The 23,866-nt window shown below is 33.0% G+C and overlaps 1 protein-coding gene across 8 annotated transcripts in view; it reads right to left on the bottom strand.

Moving 5' to 3' along the window:
- The window catches only part of LOC106458387 (RNA-binding motif, single-stranded-interacting protein 1-like), a 133,749-nt gene that overhangs the window by 67,940 nt on the left and 41,943 nt on the right, over window positions 1–23,866 (bottom strand). Inside the window, exon 1 of one of the 8 annotated variants that reach the window (XM_022381544.1) lies at window positions 17,500–18,129. The exons of the other annotated variants lie outside the window; for them this stretch is intronic. Within the exon in view, the coding sequence (XP_022237252.1) occupies window positions 17,500–17,553 (54 nt within the window). The 5' untranslated portion in view covers window positions 17,554–18,129. Of the gene's footprint in view, window positions 1–17,499; window positions 18,130–23,866 lie in introns of those variants that run through there. 8 annotated transcript variants of the gene reach the window in all.

Raw genomic sequence — 23,866 nt, 5'->3', positions numbered from 1 at the left:
AAATACCTATAGAATGATAGGTTTCTTTTTGTGAGTGTAAAACACTTAAATACACCATTTCGATTTTCGATACCTTACTACTATAAAGGCTTGGTTTGGTCTGTTATTTCATTGGTGGTAGTGTCCAGGGTCACTGATGAGGAGTGGAATTCTCCGAAACAAGTCTGGCTCAAGACACACACCCAATGAAACAATAGACCATTCCAAGCTTTTGCTTGTTGTTGTTAAACTTATGATATCTTAACTGATCTGGCTGTCGCCGACACTAACAAATATTTTCCAAAATTAGTTCGTATTCCGCGATGGAGCAAATTCTGACAACAGTCAGCAGCATGGATAAAACATATTTTTAAAATTAATTAAATCATTTTCTATTACAAGTATTCGTGATCTCGATATCAATGGTACCACAACCGACGCATTTTCATCAGGCCGAAATAAATAAACCAAAGCATCATAACAATGTTGAAGAAGACAAACTATGTCATTGGAAATACACAAGCATTAATTAAATATTCACAAATATAAAACGGTTATAGTTGTCATTGCATGATATAGAAATGTATTATGGGCAATCATGTACCTTACGAGAAAAACAAAAAACTTTCATACTTGCTGATTACACCCATCGAAAATTATTTTTTTAACCGAGGGCATAAACCGCTGCACAACAAATCATTCAGTAAATCCCCTGAAACATAATCGTTATGATTTGCACCATTCACCCAATAAAATGACAAATATAACAGCTTTAGTTAAGGTTTACATATTTAAATCCTAATAATCTGGAACAGTCAAATTACTTTGACAAAAGGTAATGTCATTAATCTCACTAGTTTTGCACACATCATAGCCCCGATAACTATACATGATAAAAAATAATTATGATGCAAGATGTGTACGCCCAATTAGTCATCTGCATGAGTGGAAAATGAAGTGGTTACAAACTGGCAAAGATAACATTCTCGCCTACTGGAAATGACATATAAAAATGTATTTTTAGCTTGGGAAAACGCACAAACAAATTCCCCTGGATGGTGTATCTGTAGCATTTAAAATCAAACTCAAATTTGATGAAAGGCTAAATGATGTTAGTTAATTATGCAATTAAATCGATATCATCCTTCCATAATAATTTAATTATTGATATATTGTAAGTAAATTGATATTTTATGTATAAAAAATGGTATAAATGGTTACTTTATTAAATATTCATACTACAGCCATCATTACGTTGTCAAGTCTGTTTCTTATACAGTGCGTGAAAATATGTTGCTGTGGCAACCCTATATATCTAATATGAGGACAGTGGCCGAGCATGCTTTTCTTCTCTGTGTATTACATTGTTGCAAAGCGACTCGATAAGTGTGCGTACAGTACAAGAACGCAGCTGAACCTAAAAGGAACACTCATAGAGACGCCATCTGTTAGATGTGACCAGCTATTTATACAGAGTCGTTAAGAGTCATTGGTCCATTGTGTGCGACAGAGCAAATGCGTAGAAATAAAACTTCCTGTATTGAATCGAACATGACTGAGTTAAACACTAGACAGATGTGTAAAAGTGGGATAAATCTAGGCGTCACGAGCCATGCGCGAGCGGCACGTGCCGGCAGCTGTTACGAAGATGCATATACACTGAACAGTATATTGGTGCTTTGAAAAGCAGTTTTATAGCCTTTCAAGCTCCAGCTGACGTCTGTCTCTCTACGACTACTTTCCTCAACTTGAATGATTCTGTGATGCTAAGTGTTTTATAACTAGTATTTCCATATTTAAATCTAAAGAAATTAAAAACAAAAAAACTCACAAGAATAAATTACCTCACTAATTAGAAAACATTAACATTGTGGTTGAAACTAATTTTAAAATTCCTAACGTTATAACCACGTACATTATTTTATACTAATCTATTTGGTAGCTACCAGTATGAGCGAATAATTATATTTTTTTGTGGCAAATGGGCCAGAAATATAAACCCAATACTACTAGTAAAAACATTTGCATTAGTCCAATATCAACCATATTTAACCATCAAATACCGACTTGTTTACAAACCTCTGACTACCGTTAAATCCACACATCGCATCATATTCAAAGATATAATGTTCTTGCTTGATTCAACACTACAAGTCTAACATCAAAACAGCGGGGGATATTACCAACTTTCTACGTAAAATACACAGAAAATCCCTACAGTAATTAGTGGGATTAATTACTAAATCGATGGTATTTTTTGTTAAAATTTTTTGTGTGATTGGTGTTATTTTTTTTTTGTTTGAATTTATGCACAAAGCTACACAATGGGCTATTTGTGTTTTGCCCACCACGGGTATCGAAACCCGGTTTCTAGCGTTCCAAGTCCGCAGACATACCGCTGTGCCACTGGGGGGGGGGGGGCGATTGGTGTTAACGAGACCCATTTGATCTTTGTAGTCATGGGCCCGAAAGCAATAGTGTATAACTATTCTAAAAACAAAAGTTGCCACTCACGTATATAACGAGCCAGTTCTAGACTTTTTTTTTATTCGGTTGAATCCAATTAGTTTTTAAAGGCTTAATATACAATAACACGTTCATCACAATTAACATATTTTATTACTTTGGTTCTCATCTGTGACATATTTACCATAATTTCAGAGACTTCTACTTTTAATTATTTTCGGGAATGTAACATAAACCTATACATATCCTGTTTTATATGTGGTGGATCACATACATGTATTTAACTGGCAGTGAGTTAAATGCCACGAGTATTGAGTATCCCACACTTTTGCTATTAGTCTGTCAGCGACAGCTGTTCTAAGACGGAGAAAACGCGCATGTACTTAAGGCGCGCGCAAGTGTAAACCACGTGAATACAGTTATAATGACAAAATGATGTACGGGTACCTTCATCAAAACGCCCCGAGATAATATGTATGTGAGAGAGAGAGAGAGAATCTTTCTTCTGCGCCTGGAACGTAATTTTCAAAGAGACATATAAATATAAAAGGCGACTATATTAAACTTCGTGAAAATTAAATAATTCTACGTACGCCGATTGGAACTGAAGCTATAGATCGAAACCTGATTTAGAGCATTACAAGTCTTACGGCTGAGCCATCGGAGGGGGAAGGGAGGGGAACTAATGTTTCAGTTTTTAGAGGTTGGAATTTTAAAATTTTTACAATAAAAACTCCCACCAGAGCTTGCTCTATTTTTGAAACTGTAAAAAAATGATCCTATGATTTTGATATTCACGTTTAGATATTTTTCTTATAGTTATGTTTTTAAAGCAAACTAGCTGGCCTGGGAGAAACATGAAAAGCACTTTTTTAATTGTTTTATGATACCAATTTAAAATGTCATTTTTATATCCATAATTTTTCTAGCCAGAATATCTGCGTACATTTTATCATTCAATTAATAAAAATTACTTGTTTAAACATCCATGTAGTACATCTATTTTCAGTAATAATTGCATTTCAATGTACAGATATATACGAGTACAATTACTGCCTACATTACGTGATCACTTATGTTGGACTGCTCACAATTATTTTCACATTCTTCTTAAATTATCCTTTATTAATTTAATTCAGTGATACAAGTATAGTGTGTAAAGTCTGTCCTCTGGCCCTTTTATATTCAACCAGTAACATTTAATATTGTCCATCAATACCACAATAAAAAAGCAATAGGAAACATACAAAGTACAAACGTTTCAATAACTGATTACTTCAACATGAATAGATACGATATAAAATAACAAGTGGAATATTAGTTGTTAATAGAGGAAGAGTAAAAACTGTAAATAACACTGTGTTCCAACGACATAATAACTGTTATTAACCAAATACAAGTTTTATGCATTAGTATTAACATAATATTTGTTTTTATGAACACAATAAACAAGTATATGTTTGTTAGAAAACTAACTTTAACAAAATAGTTTTGTTGTTTGAACAATAGATTTCTGAGTGTACATCCGTTATAATGTAAACGCCTTTCAGAAAAAGGTGAAGCATAGTAGAATTAATTATATTTGTCATAAGACATTATGTTAGGCCTATTATATTTTTAACACTACATTACTAATCTAGTCCCTTAAGGATTTAAAATAATTAGAAGAGTGTATTATTATAACAGTATTTCAACCACACTGTATTCGTCATATTCATATCCAACTATGCGTTTCGCTCAATCCAAAGCTCTTCAGGCTGGTTGGGATACAACGAACAAAGTAGTGGTCGGAATACTATTTATATAGGCCATTTGTTACAACAACAATTTTTTATAGTATGAACGCCTATTAGAAGCTGGCGAAGCATGATATAATTAATTATATTTGTCAGAAGCTGAAATGCCCGTCAACTGACGGGGAATGTTTAAACTTAACTAAAACAATGCAAGTTTAAAGTTAGATATAAACTTTATCTCAAAACTTTAAAATTATAACAAAGCTTCTTCATAAACAACATTCGCAGTTTGCTTTCCATCTACCAACAAATAAAGATTTTGAGGTGATCCCACCCTTGAACACACTACATCTCGGTAACCACGAGCAAAGCGTAGTTGTTTGAGAAACTATCCAGCAACTTTCATACTTTGACCTTGAATCTCTAGCAAATTCAACATTGCCTATGGCGTCAACGTTAGAAGAGTAATTCTGCGGAAATTCTATATGCTTATACAAAACCAAATAGCTACTTATATTAACTAAAAGGTGTGACTAATTTATAAAGGTTGTTCAAGTTGAATATTTTAAACTTTTTCACTTGCATTATTTTTTCAACAAAAAAAAAAAGGCATAATTCCAAGTGTATATTTTCTCCTCTTCAAAAACAAAACATTAATAGCAGTTGAGTGAACTGTGATAGTGATAATGAACAAGAAAAAGGTCCTAATACGTAGGTATCCCTTTCTGGCTTTATAAAACGTATCCTTCGTGTGCTCTGGATGTTATAGAGTTGGGTGTACTGCAACAGATGACATTTGACGTTCTGTTTTTTGTTGTTGTTTTTTCCATATTTTCTAAGAATGTTTTTTTTTCTAACTACTCGCAATAGCCAATGAACTCTTCTGGTCGCAGAATTAAAGTTATTTTTATAAGTTCAGAAGTATATTCAGTGATTTAAGTAACTAAAATACATTAATTTTCCATGATAAAGTAATGGATGTGAAGCACATTTTGCAAGTGGATATTATTAATCACAAAGAGTTGTTATTCTTATTAATTCTAACTACATCTCTATTCATTCCGTGACACTAATATTAATTAGTTTTTTCTCAGGTTTTCCTTTTTCTTTCACCTCAATTGTTAACCTAATACTAAAACACTTGCCAACAAGAATTTCAATATGAATATTTAATGTGCTATTGTTACATAATTTAAGTTATAAGTTATTTAATACAACCCCACACACACACACATATAATTGTTTTATGCGTGAGAAAGTACAAGATGTGACTACGCAAAAGTGTGTATAACAATAGTATTCCAACTACACTGTTCGCCATATCCATTGCCGAGGACGCGTTTCGCTGCGTGTGTGTATCGTTCAAAGCACCATCAGGTTCGAAATATATTTTTGGTTTCGATAGGTTAAGCAGCGCTGTCTCAGCTTTATTACTGCTCTTTAGCCAACCTAATTAAACACAATACATTAAATACATAATTTTGAACAAAATATAAATATAAAAAATATACATCCCAGTAAAAACATTATAAAAATTAATACAAGTAATGATTATATATTATATAAAATCCTTACACAATAAAAACCTGTAAATAAAAAATAAATCCACAAGTTATTTAAATAAAATTGAAATTACTTCCATTATTTTAAATAACTTTCATGTAATAATATTCTTTGTTGATTATCACAAGACCAAAATGGAAAACAGAAACATAAAGGTTTTTGTAATAGGTCATGGGTACTTAATATACAATTGTATGAACGTTCAGAGCATCTTAATGGCCTCTTGACGTGGATTTCTAACATGAAACTTAATGTTCATTTATTGTGAAACTTAAGTTTTCAATTTGGCCAACGTAAGTTTAATCACATCTTGTACATTTTAACATATGAATTCAGGTTTTAGAACTGCAGGAAAAGGTATTGGTAATATAACTTAGATTACAGAGTTGGCATCTTAAGTTCTTACACTGACTAATACCTTTTTTCTATTCCAGTTTCGTATTTATAACAAAGTAAACGATTCAAGAATTAAGGCTGTCTGTAAGCTATAATAACAGTAATATTACTTATGGCTTTTATTACAGTACTAGAGATACAGGAGACAATCAAAGTCTTGTACTCTTTAATATTAACTTTTAACCCTAGGGTATACCTAGTAATGACTGGTAACATTTCTGGCTGATCATTAGATTTTGAGCCATGTAATTTGGCATGAAATATACAGTCAACAATTAGGCCCTCTGGATAATTTCAATTTAATAAAAACATCTCCAATTTATTTAATTTAACATTTCTTTTTCCTTTACTGTTAACAGTCTGTACAATTCTCTTCGCCAACGTATATGGGATAGTTACTTCTAAAATCTAAATAAGAGTGGCAATTGGTCAAGTTATAAAAACTATAAGTTTCTAAACAGACATTTTCAGATATTTCAATCAACATATCCAAGACACACATAGATAGTAAATTTAACGTTTGGATCTAGATAATTTAAACTCGACAAAAATTAAACCAGTTTAAATCTTTATTCCAAATAATAATACAATAATCAATGTATGTGAGCCAATGTGATGTCACACGAGAGCTAACGTTTGACTTTATTATTTGGTCAACAATGGTATTCATCTTCTAAAAAACCCATTAATAAAACAGCATAGGAAGGTACCATTTTTGTACCATAGCGATTCCTCTTCTCTGAGGGTAGAAATCATTATTATAGATAAAACAATTATTAGTCAATATTAATTTTACAGCTTCAAATAAAAATTCGTTAGCAGTTCTGGAATGCAAAAGCTATGAATAACGGTCACTGAAATAATTAACAGCTGTAATCTCATGTTCGTGTTCTATATTACTAAATAAAGATACCACATTAAACGTAATTAACCTGATGTTCTGGTCAATTTCGCTAGGTTATTTTGATATACAGTTTAAATAATCCTTCATATAACTTAATTTTTCGCTTGTTGCTAAAATATTTGCAATCATGTCATCGTTATCTTTCCGTATCTCTGCTTAGTAACTTGCTTGTATTTCTAATGCTTTAATTTCAATCTCTTATTTCTTAATTGATGGGTTTGTGAAACTTTTTCATAACAAATGGTGGATCTTGAGCCAAACACTTTGTGTAAATTTTGGAAACAAATTTTTGCCTTATAAAATCTCCAAACATTTGTTTTGCTTTTATCAAGCATGCTTTTTCCATTTTTTTTTCTCTCTCGGGATGTTGCTTCAAAAACTTGTTGAATACGCAAATCTAATTTGGTGTTTATGTCCTCTATTAACGTAGAAAGCGATATGTTTTCAATTTGTTGCAAAAAACGTTTCATGGTATCCTGCTTATCCGACAGAAACCTTGTGGTAATGTTTCTGTTTGTTTGAAGTTAAGCACAAAACTACACAATGGGCTATCTATGCTCTGCCCACCACGGGTATCGAAACCGGTTTCTAGCGTTGCAAGTCCGCAGACATATTGTCGTGCCACTGTGTGGGCAGTGGTAATGTTATTTAATTTGTCCACAAAACGGTTGGTTAGTTCTTTCAATTTATTACACTCGACAAGATAACACCCTTATATATATAGCTCACCTTGATGTAAAATGATGCATTCCAAAATCATAATTTCAAACCCCTCTAATCAAAATGCTTTAATATACACGTTCACAGATACCAAAATTTTAATGAAAAGTAATAAAGTTATGATCAGTACTTTTCAATTTCATGCATAAGCATATATAGATTATCGAATTTTCTCGCAAGTTCTTCTATCTCAGGAAGACAACAAGTCTTACGAATCTGGTCTTTAACTTGTTTAAAGACTACTACATTTACCAATCACTTTTTCAGCTTGGCTGTGGATATCACCTCCCTGTCCTATTTGAATGTGTTGAGGAGTAATGACTTTCCTATAATTAGACCTACCACTCTATATAAACGTCACAATTTGATTTTTTTCGACTGGTTTGCTTGGAATAAGAGGAAAAAGCAATCAACAGAACAAAAGCAATAAAAATAGGTTTTTTTTTGGTAAACATATTTAATATTGTTGTAAACCAGTAGTGAAAAAATACAGTTTTTATACATGTTTTACATACAATTATTCAATTTATGGTGAAGTTAATATTTAATTAAACTGTATATGTGCACACACACACACACACACAACGTAGACACGGCCTACCTCCAAGTAATGAAAGCGTATCTTTCCTATGTGGTTAAGGCGCTTGACTCGCAATCTGAGAGTCGCGGGTTCGAATTCCCGTCTCAGCAAACATGCTCGCCCTTTCAGCCGTGGGGGCGTTATAATGTGACAGTCAATTGTTGATAAAAGCGTTGCCCAATAATTGGTGGTGGGTGGTGATGACTAGCTGCTGCCTTCCCTCTCGTCTTTCACTGCTAAAATAGGGACGGCTAGCGCAAATAGCCCTCGTATAGCTTTGCGCGAAATTCAAAATAAACCCATGTAACGCACTCTACAATGGATTTTGCGAGATTTATAAAAACTTAGGTATTTAACGGCATCTTTTCCTTTTTTACTAATTCTTAAGTTTCTATCCTTTATCACTATATTATTATTTTCAACTACTACTAAAAAGCCCTTGTGACGTTTTACAAGCAGTGATGGGGTTCCTCAAACTAATTAGTTCTTAAAGGATGTCAATACCTAAGATAATTGAATGAATATAATGCGACATTTCTGTTATCAGACTCGTATTAATCTGTTAAAATAGGTTTTTTTTATATTATTCAATGTGTGTTCAAAATGTTAGAAGCGAAAACAACAATAATAATATACTTAGCGCTGTATTGCTATGGTGTGAACGCTTTTCCAACCTAGCGAAGCATGATTATAACCAATTATACTTTTCATACGATATTCATATTAGGCCTATTGTATATTTTAACACTGCATTCCTAATCTAGTCCTTACGAATTCTCAAGAATTAGAAGAGTATATAATAATAGTATTCCAACCTCTCTCTGTTCGCCATATCTCAATTCAGAACACATTAGGCCGGCTGGGACACAACAAACACTATTTATATAGGCCGTTTGTTACAACAATAGTTGCTATGACGTTAATACCTTTTCAAAGATGGTGAAGCGTAATTATAATTACTTATAGTGTAGTACTGTTGAAAAAACATAATAATAGGAAGTAAAAAAATGGTAAAGATATTACGACCACATCAGTGTATATATAAAACATACGATATAAGCAACAGACTTGGATAAAAATCAAGAATTTCAGGGCGAGGAAAAATTCTGATAAATTCAAGAGGGCGGCCACTTTTCATTAATAAACGTTATTTTATTAGGAGCCCTGTTCTTTCTCTTTTTTTCTACTTTGAGTAATACATCTGACGTACAGTACTCTCTGTGTGGCGGAATGCTGAACTAGGTAGACATAAAAGAACATTACCTGACATCAAGGACACTCCCACATGATGGCATACATGAAGGGAGAGATGACGCTTAGGTTTTGCAGATGTAGTTGGATTAATCTCAAAGGTGATTCGAAGATTATATTTATTTTAACTTGCATATAAAACCTTAATATAATATTTAGACAAAAAAAAATCGTCATAAATAAGGCACAATAACAAATATACCGCATTAAGTAACTTCATTTCTTGGTATCCTTTGTGCATTAACAGGTCATATAAAAAAATACCGAGACAAAACTGAACCTTGTTAATAGCCAGTTAAGTTTAACAAATTTTTAACATTGAACGTGATCACAAAATTTTATATAAGTGGATACTTGTTTGTTTGTCAGCGGTTTTTTTCCTTTATCGCCTCAGTGAAGATCGACGAATGACAAACAAACAAGTATCCACTTATATAAACACTGAAATAACTTTCACGTAATACTTTTTTTTTAATTCTTCCTTGCGATCTTCTGTCTCCTAATTGCGGGTTATTATAACATGGAGAAATGCTGTGATTTACTATTTCATAAGATATATTTCGGGCACTAGATTGAGAAAATTACGAGGAAAAACGTCTGAATTTTCAAGATCACTCATGAAAAACAAATGTACTCTAGTTGAGAATTATCCTCTAACACACTCTAGTAGCACATTAAAGTATTTAGAATCGAAAAAGACCCCCCCCCCACTAAAAGTTTTTCAAAATATAGCCTCATATCACAATATATATATTTATAAAAACAGCAATGCTGATGTACATGGCGAATTTTTCCTTTGTTCATATTTTTTGCGCAAAGCTACACAAGGGCTGTGTGTACACAGCCGTCCATAATACTGAACTGACAACAGGAAGGCAGCTAATCAATGGCACCAACTACCAACTGCCTGAATGAATAGTGAAATTTGACCGTCATTCTTATAATGTACCCACGATCCCAAAGAGCGGAGCGCATTTTTATGACGACGGGAGGCGAACCATAAACCCCAGATTCATATTATAGGCACGTCTGACCCTAAGAACAGTGTGAAAGAAAACATAAAATCCCTGTAATTTATGTATTACTGCTGCTACTAGTAATGGTAGTGGTTCATAATAGGGATCACCCATTTGTTCTTTATTATTGTCTTATATTGTTCCGCAAGCTTACAGCAAAAATATTACTAAAAGCATCATTGTGCATTTTGTACGGTAGTTTTTAAGTTTATTTGACTACCTAGCAAATAACAGCGGCTGTACAACCGTTGACACCCAATTGTTTTAATGTAATCTGTGGTTTATGTGAAGCCTCATAATCTAATATTCGTGAATACGTATATAGCTACTTATACAGGCCGTGGATGTAATTTAATGTTTTTTTGGCAGACATGACACATGTAACATTGCGATTATTACCTTACTGTTGCAATTGTATTGGTGTCGCATATCATTTATTTATGTATAGGGTTCCTGTCTTTTCGGACACGACGCTGCTGAAAGGATAACAGTTATTTTTTTTTCTTTTACCTCTCCATGATCGATTTCGACCATGTTACACAAACGTCTAGACTGTCTCCCACAACAGAAATCTTTAAGCTATAGTTTAAAAGATAGCACCAAACTCAGTTTCGAGCATCGGATCGACAATCGCGGTGACGACTGACGGTAAGTGTCGAATGATAGCCAACACAGTGATTGCGAATTTTATAGATACTGCAGATAGGGTAGCCATCCTTGACGCTGATTATAAGAAGTGGCAAGAATTGTGCAAGAGATGACGAAAATGAGGTAGAAATTTTGTAGCTATATACTTTATTTAGAAAATATTTAGTTTCAGATAAAGTATGCAGTGGTGACGGCCCAACGGTGAAAGAGGGTCGTCGAAATTGAGGGGGAAAAGGTATATTAATAGAATCAATTCACAACTGTTAATTAACACTAAGGAGAAATCTGGCCAGCTGCAGCAAAGCCGTGACTGCCCTTACTATGGCAGGGAAAAGGAGGAGGAATAAGCATTTTTAATATTTCTTATACAGTAGAGCACCGTTACAGCAAGTCCAGATATAACGCGGTCAATGTTTGGCTCCAAATATTATCGCTAAATTCGCGAGTTTTGACAGTAAGTTTTGTGTGCTTGATTTATATATATATATTTTTTTTTAAAGTTAGGCCTATAAAATGTTAGCAATGTTTAGTATTTGATTTTCACGCACCATGCGTTCGTCCATGTGTTCGTTCGTGGAATACAACAAATGGACTGCATTTAACCATGTCAACAGTGTAATCAATAAACATAATCATGTGATAATTTTGACATATGGTAGTTTATGTTTTTCTTGTTCTTAAAATGGCTGGAATAAAAAGAAGTTAGAGTAGAAGTCATGCGTAACAATAACTGGGCTCTCAAATTAATAAAAAAAACATCTCATGTACCGAATAACAATGCAAGGAATATGGAAAATGATCATTTGTGGATACCGTAATAACGCGCCCCCACATTTAACGCGAAAGCATTTCGTGGACGCCCACAACTGCGTTATAACGGGGTTCCACTGTATAAGTAATACTAAAAATGCTTATTTGTATACATATGCTTTATATTATAACAGATTCTTATTTGCATTGAATATATATGCATACATCTAAATAACTTGAAAATTTCATATGGCTATACATGTATATATATAACGGATAATGTCTGTGGTAATAGCACCCAAATGCGTTGAGGATATCCCATTTATCAAACAAAATCGAAACGCCGGTGTCAATATAATGAGCCGACATGGAATATCATAAAAAATCAAAGGGTACGAAGCTGAGTGCTTACACCCACAACATCTCAGCTTCTACTGCCTTTCAGTGAAAGGGATATCGCCAACACATTTGGGTGCTATTACCACAGACATTATCCGTTATGACAATAAGTTCATAACCTAGACCGATAACGGTAATGTGATATTTAATTCATTAATGTTTTATAGTGCTGGTTTAATCGCCTATTATCAATTAATGTAATCAATAGTTTGTGAGCTATGTATTTATTTATGTGTGTGTGTGTTTTGCTACTTAAAAAACTATAAAGCCTGTGTATGTATATGTAGATAGCTAATGTGCATGTATAAAACTCACGCGATTAGAATCCACTCCCACACACCATTACAGTATAGTTCAGTAGTCCCTCTAATCCAGTTTTTACAGACTCCCCATATAGCTATAGGGTTTAAATATAGTAGCTATATACATTTTACATACATATACATACTATGTGGTATGTTATAATCATGCATCATAGTGATCATACATGCAGTACCACTATCAATTATAAATAACATTGTGGCAATGATATCGGGAGCAGTAGCGATCCAATCTACATGAAGCCAATCCAAAGGTTGTCATTGTTTCCCGAGAGAGCATCATACACCAACTACGTGTTTCATTAAAATAACTGTTTCAAATAGGACAATATTGCTATAATACATATTTATGTCCATGATGGACATGACAAAACTACAGAAACAAGGTTATTATAAATTGTAATTTTAAAAGAGGGGAATAGGAATCTTCAAAAAATACAGAAACAAGATAGGTTGCTTAAAGTGAAAATGCAATCGCCAATAACGTAAACAAACAAGCTTAAGATTTGAGACAGTGTTGACATTATTTCCTCAAGTTACAAATCCCTATTTTGACTCCATGTCTAAAAGCTGCAATATGTAGTTGTTGTTTTTTACTATAAAGACCTACAAGTCCCTAAAAGCAAGGTGTAGAATCAAATGTATCTATTCCTAGTTGTTAACAGTTTTTATGACAAAGGAAAAAAGGGCACTTTTGAGGCAAAAGAGCAGAAAGGCAAGAGCTTCAAATAGTTTTTAACTACATGTCATATTAACTTTATATCCCATATGGGAATGCACACTTTAAACAGAAATTCCGTTAATCTCTTGAAACTATTAATTAAAGCTGTTTCAGCCGTTCCAGTTTCAAAAGGAAATTATCTATCCTAATTTAAAGTGTCAAAAACAACAAAGTCAGGTGATACCATATGTATGTGTTTATCACTCATGACTGTTACACTCGCTTAATTGTGATTCCTCAATGACAACTTGATATTGAATGTCTTTCTGTCCACGCTAAGATCTAAAGGTAGTCGTCTCCTTCAATATGGGACTAAACACGTTATATAAATATTTTACACAAATATGTACGTGTGTAAAATATGTAGAATTTTTCCTATTTTTACATTAATTTCCTTAACATGGTATACAACTAATAAGTTAGATTTAAAAATGTCATTTTCACATAAATATACGGGTCTTAAAGTTATTCGTTTTATAGTTATTGCTACATTATTGTATCTCCTCTAATGCATCGTACTATTTTCGAACAGTTTATATGCTTAAAGTAAAGCTTTCAATACATATTCTAAATCTGTCTTTAAAATGCATAGAATAGAATATAATGTTTCTTCCTGTAAGCGAAAGTAATCGAAACATCTGGAAACACGGTCGTTTACTTAAGCATCATACTACAGCAAATATTTATTTTCGTTTAAGAATATCCCAAAGTAACAAAACATTTCCGATTCAGGGAAACATGGTATTTCATTAAATACGTCTGAAGCAACGAAATGCTTTTCTGATTCAGAAAAGACAAAGCGTTTCAGGAAACATATCAGCTTAGTATTTTCCCTACAAGAACAGGTTGTTTTTGACATAAGGTTCCACACGTGATGAGAAGGAAACCCGTACATCTGACGTCTGCAGCTGGTAAACCGTAGTGGGATTTATCTGTAAATCCTGAACGATATACATATTAAATCAAATGGGGTTCAGACACTGCCACAATCCCTATTATAAACGTAATTAGAATCATGCATTTATACCATCGTAATGTTAGGAAAATACGTAGTTTCGAGAAATCAATTTAACACAATACAAAACTCTGTAACCCGAACGCTTTTGAAAGGCGGACTTTTCTTTATCAGGGGCAAAATGGGACGCCCAGTTTGCCCCTCGTGAAGAAAGGTCCAAACTTCACAATCACTCAGGTTATAGGGTTTTGTATTTTTATACACTGATAACGAATATCTTTCTAGATAGACAGCGTCAAGTTTGGTGAAAACGTGACTCGCCATATTGATAATTTCATAACTATGTTATCTTTATTTCTACCGATAACATATTTTGATTTTATAACTATTAGTTTTATAATGAATTTTCGATTTCTATAATATTAGACGTATGAATATTTACCCATGTAGTGCAGAAAGACCACCACAAAATAACGATATTTCTTTACTTCTCATACAAGTCACATACAGCTGTATTTGTTGTAGCCACTTGCGTATAACACACACAACTGTAGTTTACATATACATATCAGTAACAGAGAACACAATTTCTTTTAAATTCTGAGCATACAACAAAAGAAAAATACTCTTTACGGCTGTCTTCCAAGGTTCCTATAAATGTTGGGCAGGCATCGAAGCTAAGAGAAAATAGTTCCTTACACACGCACACTATGTGTTGGCCACAATGCAAACATAACAGTGGATTGAGTTAAATGTAATGTAGGAAGATAAAAACAATCTACAATGGTAATCATGTTGTTTCAATAGTGAACAATTATTTTACTAACAGGTGATATAGCGTTAATCATTTGGCTCAGATGATAGTGTGCGACTGCTACAGCGAGAAATAAACGGTTTGACTCTGCGACAAGCAAAAAAGGTTGGTTACAAGAAGAAAAATGGGTTCCTCCCGGTTGAAAGCTAACTATCTGTGATATTTCTATTTATAGCATGTTCTGGACTACCTCGCAAAGTAAGAACTACAGGGTTAACCCCAAAGCAACTACTAATAAGGCATATTTTACCAACTCGAAACATACGTCTCAAAATCTTTCAGGTTCATAATCTTTCCACGTTTCAAAAATGATCGTTTGTTCCTGGCTATGATATTTTGGTGTTTTCAACAAGGATATTTTTCAAACAGAAAGATCTATAAATTGAACAGCATGGTCGAACATTTGCATTTGTAAAAATAATGTTCTTGAATTCTGAATAATGAAACCACAAATTTTATCTGCTGAGAATTACTTCTGGTATTTATCTCAAATACAATATTACTTGACTCTGCGCCAAGATTTAAAGTAAATCAGAAAATGTGGAGTTAGTTCCATTAATTCGCCTGTGCCAACTTTTAACTAAGTACTATGTTAACACATTTCGAATAAAGATACATCATCATATACGTCGCTAGATTTAGGATGATTTTCATTCCCTTTAATCAACAACACGCTTTTTTAATACTGAAGTCTTTATACGGTTGCATTTTAGGACACATCAAGTCATACAGCAATCATTTCTGATTTGATGCAAACACTCTTTAAAGCTTTTAAAAACAACATATACATTTACTCGGAATAACTGTGTCCACTTAGGAAACTTGTCAAAACACATTCTAGTAAGAAAATAAATGAGAAATGCGTCATTTCAAACACATTTTTAGTCACAAGAAAAAAATGAAGTTTGGAAATAATAAAGATTATTATCCATCTATGTGCATGGTTTTTCAAAAGTTTTACATTTTGAGTTGTTTTAAACTCTTGGGGACTTTATTTCCAGATTTTAAATTAACCTTTACTCTGATCCTAGGAAAAAGGCGTGACAGCACAACCGTCAAAGAAGGCAATTTATGTTGAAAGCACGTGTAATGTCAAACAGATTCCATTTTCTCAGTATGCTTTCTATGCAATTCTTTTATCAGTTAACAAGCAGGTACGTAGTTCCCAAAACAATTCTAAAACCACCGTACTGACTAGCGATGCACAAGGTAAGTTAATGGTTATATCTTTGGTTTTGGTCTATCATTTTATGAAAAATTTGACGTGTGATGTGGTTTCACAAAAAATTTTGTAAAGATACACTTAAAATATTAAAAGTTATTAGTATGTAAGCTATAACGAGGTTATGGTTACGAGGTCGGTCCCAGGGACCGAGCCCGTGTGGAAAGAGTTTTAATGACCCATCGCGTTATATCCGAATTCGCGTTAAATCGGGGCTTCACTGTATTTTAATATAAAAACTAGAGGGGCACTCTGTAGAGCGCATATCTCCGCCACACAGCATTGATCATATTCGGATCTCAAAATAAAATACGAAAAGGTGTTCGTATGTTCGTCGTTATCAACGAACACTGGCCATCTTTGGCAGGACAATGAGGAATAACAATCTAAAAAGGTTCACCGAGTTTCACTACAATCCGATCATTTTTTACTGAGTTATAGAGAAAAAATAGTGTGAAAAATCGGTCCCTATGTTAACCCTCCAAAACTAATCACTTGTAAGTTGAGTCATAGTTCAAATGTGTATAAATTTGGTCCAAATCCATTCAGCCGTTTTCGAGAAATCTTGCTGACAAAATACACACAAAGGTGAAAACACAGCCTCCGTAGTGCACTGAATCTTAAACACTTCACACAAGTTTTCCGAGTCTGCTTGCAATGTATGTTCACGAGAAAAATCATGTATAATATAGCTTCAATCATATCTTAACCAAGTGATTTCCTGACAAAACAAATATACTTCAAAAAATCAGCACTATTTTTAAGCAGTGTCTCCTCACGACATTGGCTAAGATTACCATTACAGAGTAATGAATATAAAAATAAGATTTTATAAAACATGTTTGTAAACTCCGCAGAAATACAATAACAAACCGATTCAGCCATCACTTATATCTTCGTATAAAAACAATATTTTAACCTAATTATTAAATATTTCCAGAATTTTTCTTTCACTATGTTACACAATGAATATTAAATTAATAACAATGGAACTGTATCCGTTTTTGACAACTGTCCTACACAAATACAAGAAAAATAGCAAAACATAATGTAACTTACGGGTATCTTGCGACTGTTCCTTAAAGATCCTGTGTTGTCCAAACGTAAAGCCATACCTTCACTTATTATCTAACAAGCTTGGATACCATAAAGTATAAATTCTTATTTCATCAAAAAAACTGTGTGACGCTTGATACAACACCAGCTTCGTACACTAACTATAAGGGTAGGTAGGTAATAATTTTTTTCCTTCTTATAAGAATCTAACTCAAGGCACAAGCACAACAGAAAATCACAAAATGGGGAAGCACTTCGTTGACAGAGATTCTGGAAATAGATGATCGTTTGTATATACACGTGAAAAATAAAGTCAGATAGAGACTATGCTGTCTCTACATTTTCTTCGTGTTTTTCCGCACTCAGACACAGGCGTGGTTTAACAGTTTCTGTGAGTGAAGCCTACTTACTCACAAAAACTACCGATGCTAGTATTTTGCATAGTCTTCTGTGAAGCAAGATTCCAAATACGGCGATTAACGTTTAAATAAAGACTGTAGTAAAAATGAGGTAGATATTAAAAGATTCAAATGCAAGTATATGAAGTTAAATTAAGTCATACGACAGTGTAGTTTACTAACACGATAGATGATTTCGAGGCCTTGAGCCTGAAGACCCTTTCATGTCAAACAACAGCGCCCCCGGTAACGGGTGGACTCTGCCTGCAAAACTGAGCACGTGATCATCAACACACAGTGAACAAGCGAGTAATATGACACATCATACGCCATACTAGTGCACTGAAAGTAGTTCGGCAAGTTCAGGATATCAGCCGATTCTGGTCACGTGAAACTTCCACCTATACATCCGGGCCACATTTGTAATTGGTCTTATCACTCACAAAATAATAGTCTATTTTTGCTTATTACCTTTTTTTTTCTCTAAATATGGTTAAATTACACAATTATTCTTTAACATTCACTTTTATACATATAGTTAAATGTAGTTACGTTTCATGTTGTGTGCACACGTGTTTGGGGATATATTAGTAAAAAATTCACTGACATGCATACTATTTTACGGCCAGTAAATAGCACAAGAGAAAAAAACGCATAATTTCCATTCAACAAGCGAATTTATCGATTATTCACATACACCTTTTTCATCACATTTTAATTAACAAGCGATTTTATTAATTTCATTATTCTAGATCCAAGTAACCATTCAATACAAATTCTTTTTACTAAACAAAATATTTGCCAAGACCTTCGAAACAAAAAGCTGAATCAACAGAAATGAACTACATATACCTTTCACTACAAGGTATCTTTTGATCATGATCTACTGAGGCTGTACCGGCTTTAACTTGTTTTACCAATGCATAAGGTATTAGTCGATGTCACACGTATGAGAAAATGAATATGTAACCAAATTATACACATGTATAAAACACACGTGATAATATGTGACTGTATTATAAAGCAATGTACCTTTCATAAAAGTGAAAAATTTTAGTTTCAATATACTTAAGTTTGTAAAGTGTGAAACACGTATAAAACTAACTTAAAGAGAGAGAAAAAAAGAGAGAGAGAGAGTATATATTAATTACGGATTCTAATGCCGTTTACCGTTGACAGCTGTATATGTATTATTTAAAGGCTGTCTTTGGTATTGTTATGGTGTGAACGCCTTTACTAAGTAGGCGAAACATGAATATATATATAATTAATTATCCTTTCTGAAATATCATAATAATGTCTTATGACAACCGTAATTGTCTTTGGTGTTGTTGAAGTTCCGCCAGGTTTATCTAAGAAAATCTGAGCTATGGACCTTTGCAGGATGATATAAAACATTTCTTTAGCCATATTAAACCAACTTGTAAAACTATCCTCCCCCTAACGTTTTATACGTGTGACTGTTTGTTTTGTTATTTTATCAACAAAAGCCAGGTCCATTTCACTGAACACTGCCAGTATCACACTATGCATATTAAGATTTGAGTAATAAATCATACTCAAAAACTTTAAATAAAGGCTATTAAAGTTTTAACTACTCATAATATACTATAATATGATTAACACAACTGAAAGAAATGACGCCATTTCCCTTTTGACAGAGGATCAACCACTCCACACTAGTGTGTCACTGAAACGTAACCACAGTTTTATTTCAAACTAGCAGAGACCAGCAAAGCATTTGCGGCCAAATTAATATCTTTATTATAGTACTTCTTTAAATACAGGATTTCTAGAATAATACAAAAATAAATCTAATCACAGACAATGAAATCTACAAGTCCACATGTCTTAGTCCTAACATTAGTTAAGCCTTTATTAAGTACGGCCTATATTCGATAAAGAGCTAAATTAACACTGTAACTAGGGGAACGTTTTTTGTTTTAGTTCAGTTAGGGCTAAACCTTACCACACTTAATACTATCAAAAAATAATCTTCTAATATTATTCTACGACCTAAAGTTATACCTTTATAAAAAAAAAACTTTGATATGATTTTAATATGTTGTATAAAATGTCTACTAAAGTATATTTACGTCCATTCTGGCGTAACTCGACGATTTAACAAAGATACGTTTTCAAATTGCGAAAAAGGTGTAACTTTTTGTATATTTTATTCCAAATACATCCTTAATTTTCGATCAATCGTAGGCTACTCGCTTCTAATTGACAGGAAGCCAAACTACTTAAATTACGTAATAAGTTGCTTTGACATCAATGTGTGTGACCGAGAGACAGACAGATACATACTTTTATAGAATCAGAAGATCTGCAACACAAACTGCACTATCTAAATTAAATAACAGAAATGGAGGTTAAGTTAAATTAACTACCTAGGTGTACTACACTATTTACGATGCAACAAATATTAGTGTGCACGTGACAGTAACCAAAAAAATCAAACTGAATTTTCATTCCAAATGCAGTTCAGATAAGAATTACTGTGCATTTTGTAAATTTGGTTATATTTTTTATTATACACACTACATCATTCAAAAACTTCTTTGACACTCGTCAATATACCACATATATTTATCTTTTTTGTATTAACTAAATTTTTAGCTCATTTAAGTACGTCTGAAGCTACACACATATTTTGGACTTAAAACTGTAAATAGTATTTATTCAACTGTTACTCCCATGCAAGCAATAACACAACTGACCAATGAAATTAATTTTATCAATAAAGTTCCAAAAACAAAAAACGACCCTCACTCTCCAGATAATAATAAAAGCACTTTTTAATGTACTCTTATCATTATGTTTCCCTGGTAACCTCTAATTTCTTCAAAGCCTATGTTATGTAAGAACAGTTCTTGTACTGCTAGTCCTGACGAAGCCAAAATGGACAAATGTTTGCTGAATTATTTTTATTATTATTATTATTTAGGGAGTAACGGTTGTTGTTTTTTCTAACTATATTGAAAAAATCTCTAAATCTATCCAGTATACAATACAAATTCTGAGAGACAATAAAATTAATAAATTTTGAATAGCTAACAAGCGATTACTTCATATATGTTTCAGAATACAATCAATTTTCTCTGACATCCGATGACAGTGATACAGCAAAGAATGCTAATTATCAAGTTTTTTTGTTTAATATTGTACAACGTGGTCTATGAGCGTATTACATTACATTGAAAGTACATAATACAAGCACTTAGAAACAGAATTCCTCCCTGAAGAAAGTTATCACTTGCATATTATGATTGTTTGTCACAAGCAATAATGCAATCCACCGGACAACGAGGGATCTGAAATACGTTACCCAAGCACATATTTCAAGATCATAAACGAAACATCAATACATCGCGATTTCTGGCACTATTATCACCATACAAGTGATCTCTTCAATTGTATGTTCAATTATACTGCCAGTAAATTTCAGTTTGGATCAAAGTTTATGTAGTTTACATATGTACATTTCAATTACTTTTGAATAATCTCACATCATTATCTAATGCAAAACACATATTATGAAGTCCAATTGCTTAAATATCTTCAAAACAGTCATCACATTACGTTACAAACGACCAGTTAATCATACCCCGATAACCAAGACAGATCTCCCATCAATGTCAATAATATAATACTCGAAGGTTCGACAATAAATCACTATATTTAGGTATCCTTTATTAGCACATTAAGGGAAACAATAGGTACTAGTTAAGTGCGAGGTTTATGACTGGTATATTAACACACCTTCTCATTTTGTTTCCCTAGTAATATCCAACTTCTTCACGACCCATGTTTTTTAATGTTTTCTTAACATGACCATTTGCTAAAAGTTAGTTAAGCAAATTCTCTGTATTTTCTAGATTGCTTTTATTTTTTGGTCAGATAAAAATCTATGATAAAACATTTCACAAGCCTATAAAGAATCTAAACAATAAGCTGTACGTTCATAAGTAAATATAAATTCAAAACATAAATATATTAAAGTTTGATAGCTTATACAGCGATACTGATTATTTGAAATATTGCTTTCTAACTACTGATCACGGAATTACGAAGTCAGCACTAACTAGTTAGAAAGAAAGTATTTGGTTTCATTGCATATCGTTATATACAGATTTTACCTCAAAATATTCGCGCAACGTTACACGTGCGCACAGTTATACCTGATTTTGACTGATAGATTTGAGAGAAAGCAGCTAGCCTACAGCATCCACACCCAACTATTGGGTTACTCCTACCTGACCATAAAAGGGATGCGGACATCACTCTTTATAGCGCGAGTACGACCACAAGGTGTGAAACATGTTTTTGCAGCAACGGGACACGAGTCATGAACCTTGGCTTAACAACGTTGGATATCCTAATATCTTACATTATTTTTGTTACAATGTTTCTTACATTATTTTGAACTGTTCACACAGTTTGTAATTCTCTTTATCTATTGTCCACACACGACTTAACACAGCATCTAATAAACAACAAAACACAAAGGCGTTGTTAAAATTGTTCCATTTGCGAAATAATGTAATAAACTAAATTTTCATAGATATGACCATTAAAAGCTACGACTGCGCAAACATTAAATACATATATATTACAGCGCAGTGAATCATATGTAAATTCGATCTTTCTTGTTCTACGTTAGCAGTATTCGACTAACATAAACCAACAACATTTTTTAAAACTCGGAATCCTTAGATAATATGGGCGTGTACGATCGTAATTGCGTTATTTTTACACAGGCCATCACAGCAATTAATTAATTAACTCGCTGCATATAATCTTGTAAATACCTAACTGTATTTGTATAAGTCACTTGCACTAAACACCATACTTAACCATTAACATGACAGTGGACGCTTAGTTTATATTTTTACGTCTAATCAAACTATAAAAGTATTTACACAAAATTATTTCCTACTGCAGACAACATGCTTCCGGAGTGAAATTATTTGACAAAAGAATATATTGTGATAGATTTATCATTATATTTTGTTTTGTTTGTTTGATGTTAACCACAAATCTACACAATGGGCTATCTGTGCTCTGCCCACCACGGTTATCGAAACCCGGTTTCTAGCGTTGCATGCCACTGTACCACTGGGGACGCTACATACTATTATATATCTATTTTAATATCGACGTTTGTTTAAGTTAAATTTATATTTAAAAATGTAAATAACTTGTACTGTTAAATCTGTATTGCCTATTCTCTAAAATTGTTGAACATTTTCGAGTATAAGAATCAACAATATATGTGTGTGTACGTAAACACGGGTGTATCGTTTATATTGTTGCGTAAGCTGAAATTTCGAGAAACTCTCCTCACGCCTATAAATATAACCAATGCGATGCGCGAAAAGACAGTATATATTATTGGTTTGCTACAGTTGGTGTGCTATAAACCTCGGAAGCTATAACTCTGATTAACGCTTAGTAATCTGGAACTGAAAATATTTGACCAGGAACGTTTATAAATCTCGAACATTACAAACGATTTAACTTCAGTGGATTCACAAAGGCCATTAATATTTTTTACGAAAACATTACATAACTTCATCGGTAGAAAACTCGACGTGTGACCAGCGAAGAAAGAATATAAAGCTTGCTAGCTCCCTGTTAAGTGAATTGTACCTACATCAACTCGAAATTATTTCGCTAATTGTGAACCCTCGATAAGACATCAAGGAAATTCCAGACCAGAAAGAAGACTCAATACTGTTCGTAAATCCTTTGTACATAGATCATTATTTGTAATAACCGTTATTGTAAATTGTATTATTGTTTGTATATTAAAATATATTTATATTAAAAAAGAAAACTGTGTGTATCAATCTTGTTGACAAATATAAATTGGATACATATCGGCATTTCTAAATCTCAATTACAATTTAACTCAGTTTTTGGCTATTTGAAATTGGAATACGTAGCAATATATATATATATATATC

This window comes from Limulus polyphemus, unplaced genomic scaffold, assembly GCF_000517525.1.
Source record: "Limulus polyphemus unplaced genomic scaffold, Limulus_polyphemus-2.1.2 Scaffold0, whole genome shotgun sequence".
Classification (NCBI taxonomy): Eukaryota; Metazoa; Arthropoda; class Merostomata; order Xiphosura; family Limulidae; genus Limulus; species Limulus polyphemus.
This window is presented reverse-complemented; position numbering and strand designations above follow the sequence as displayed.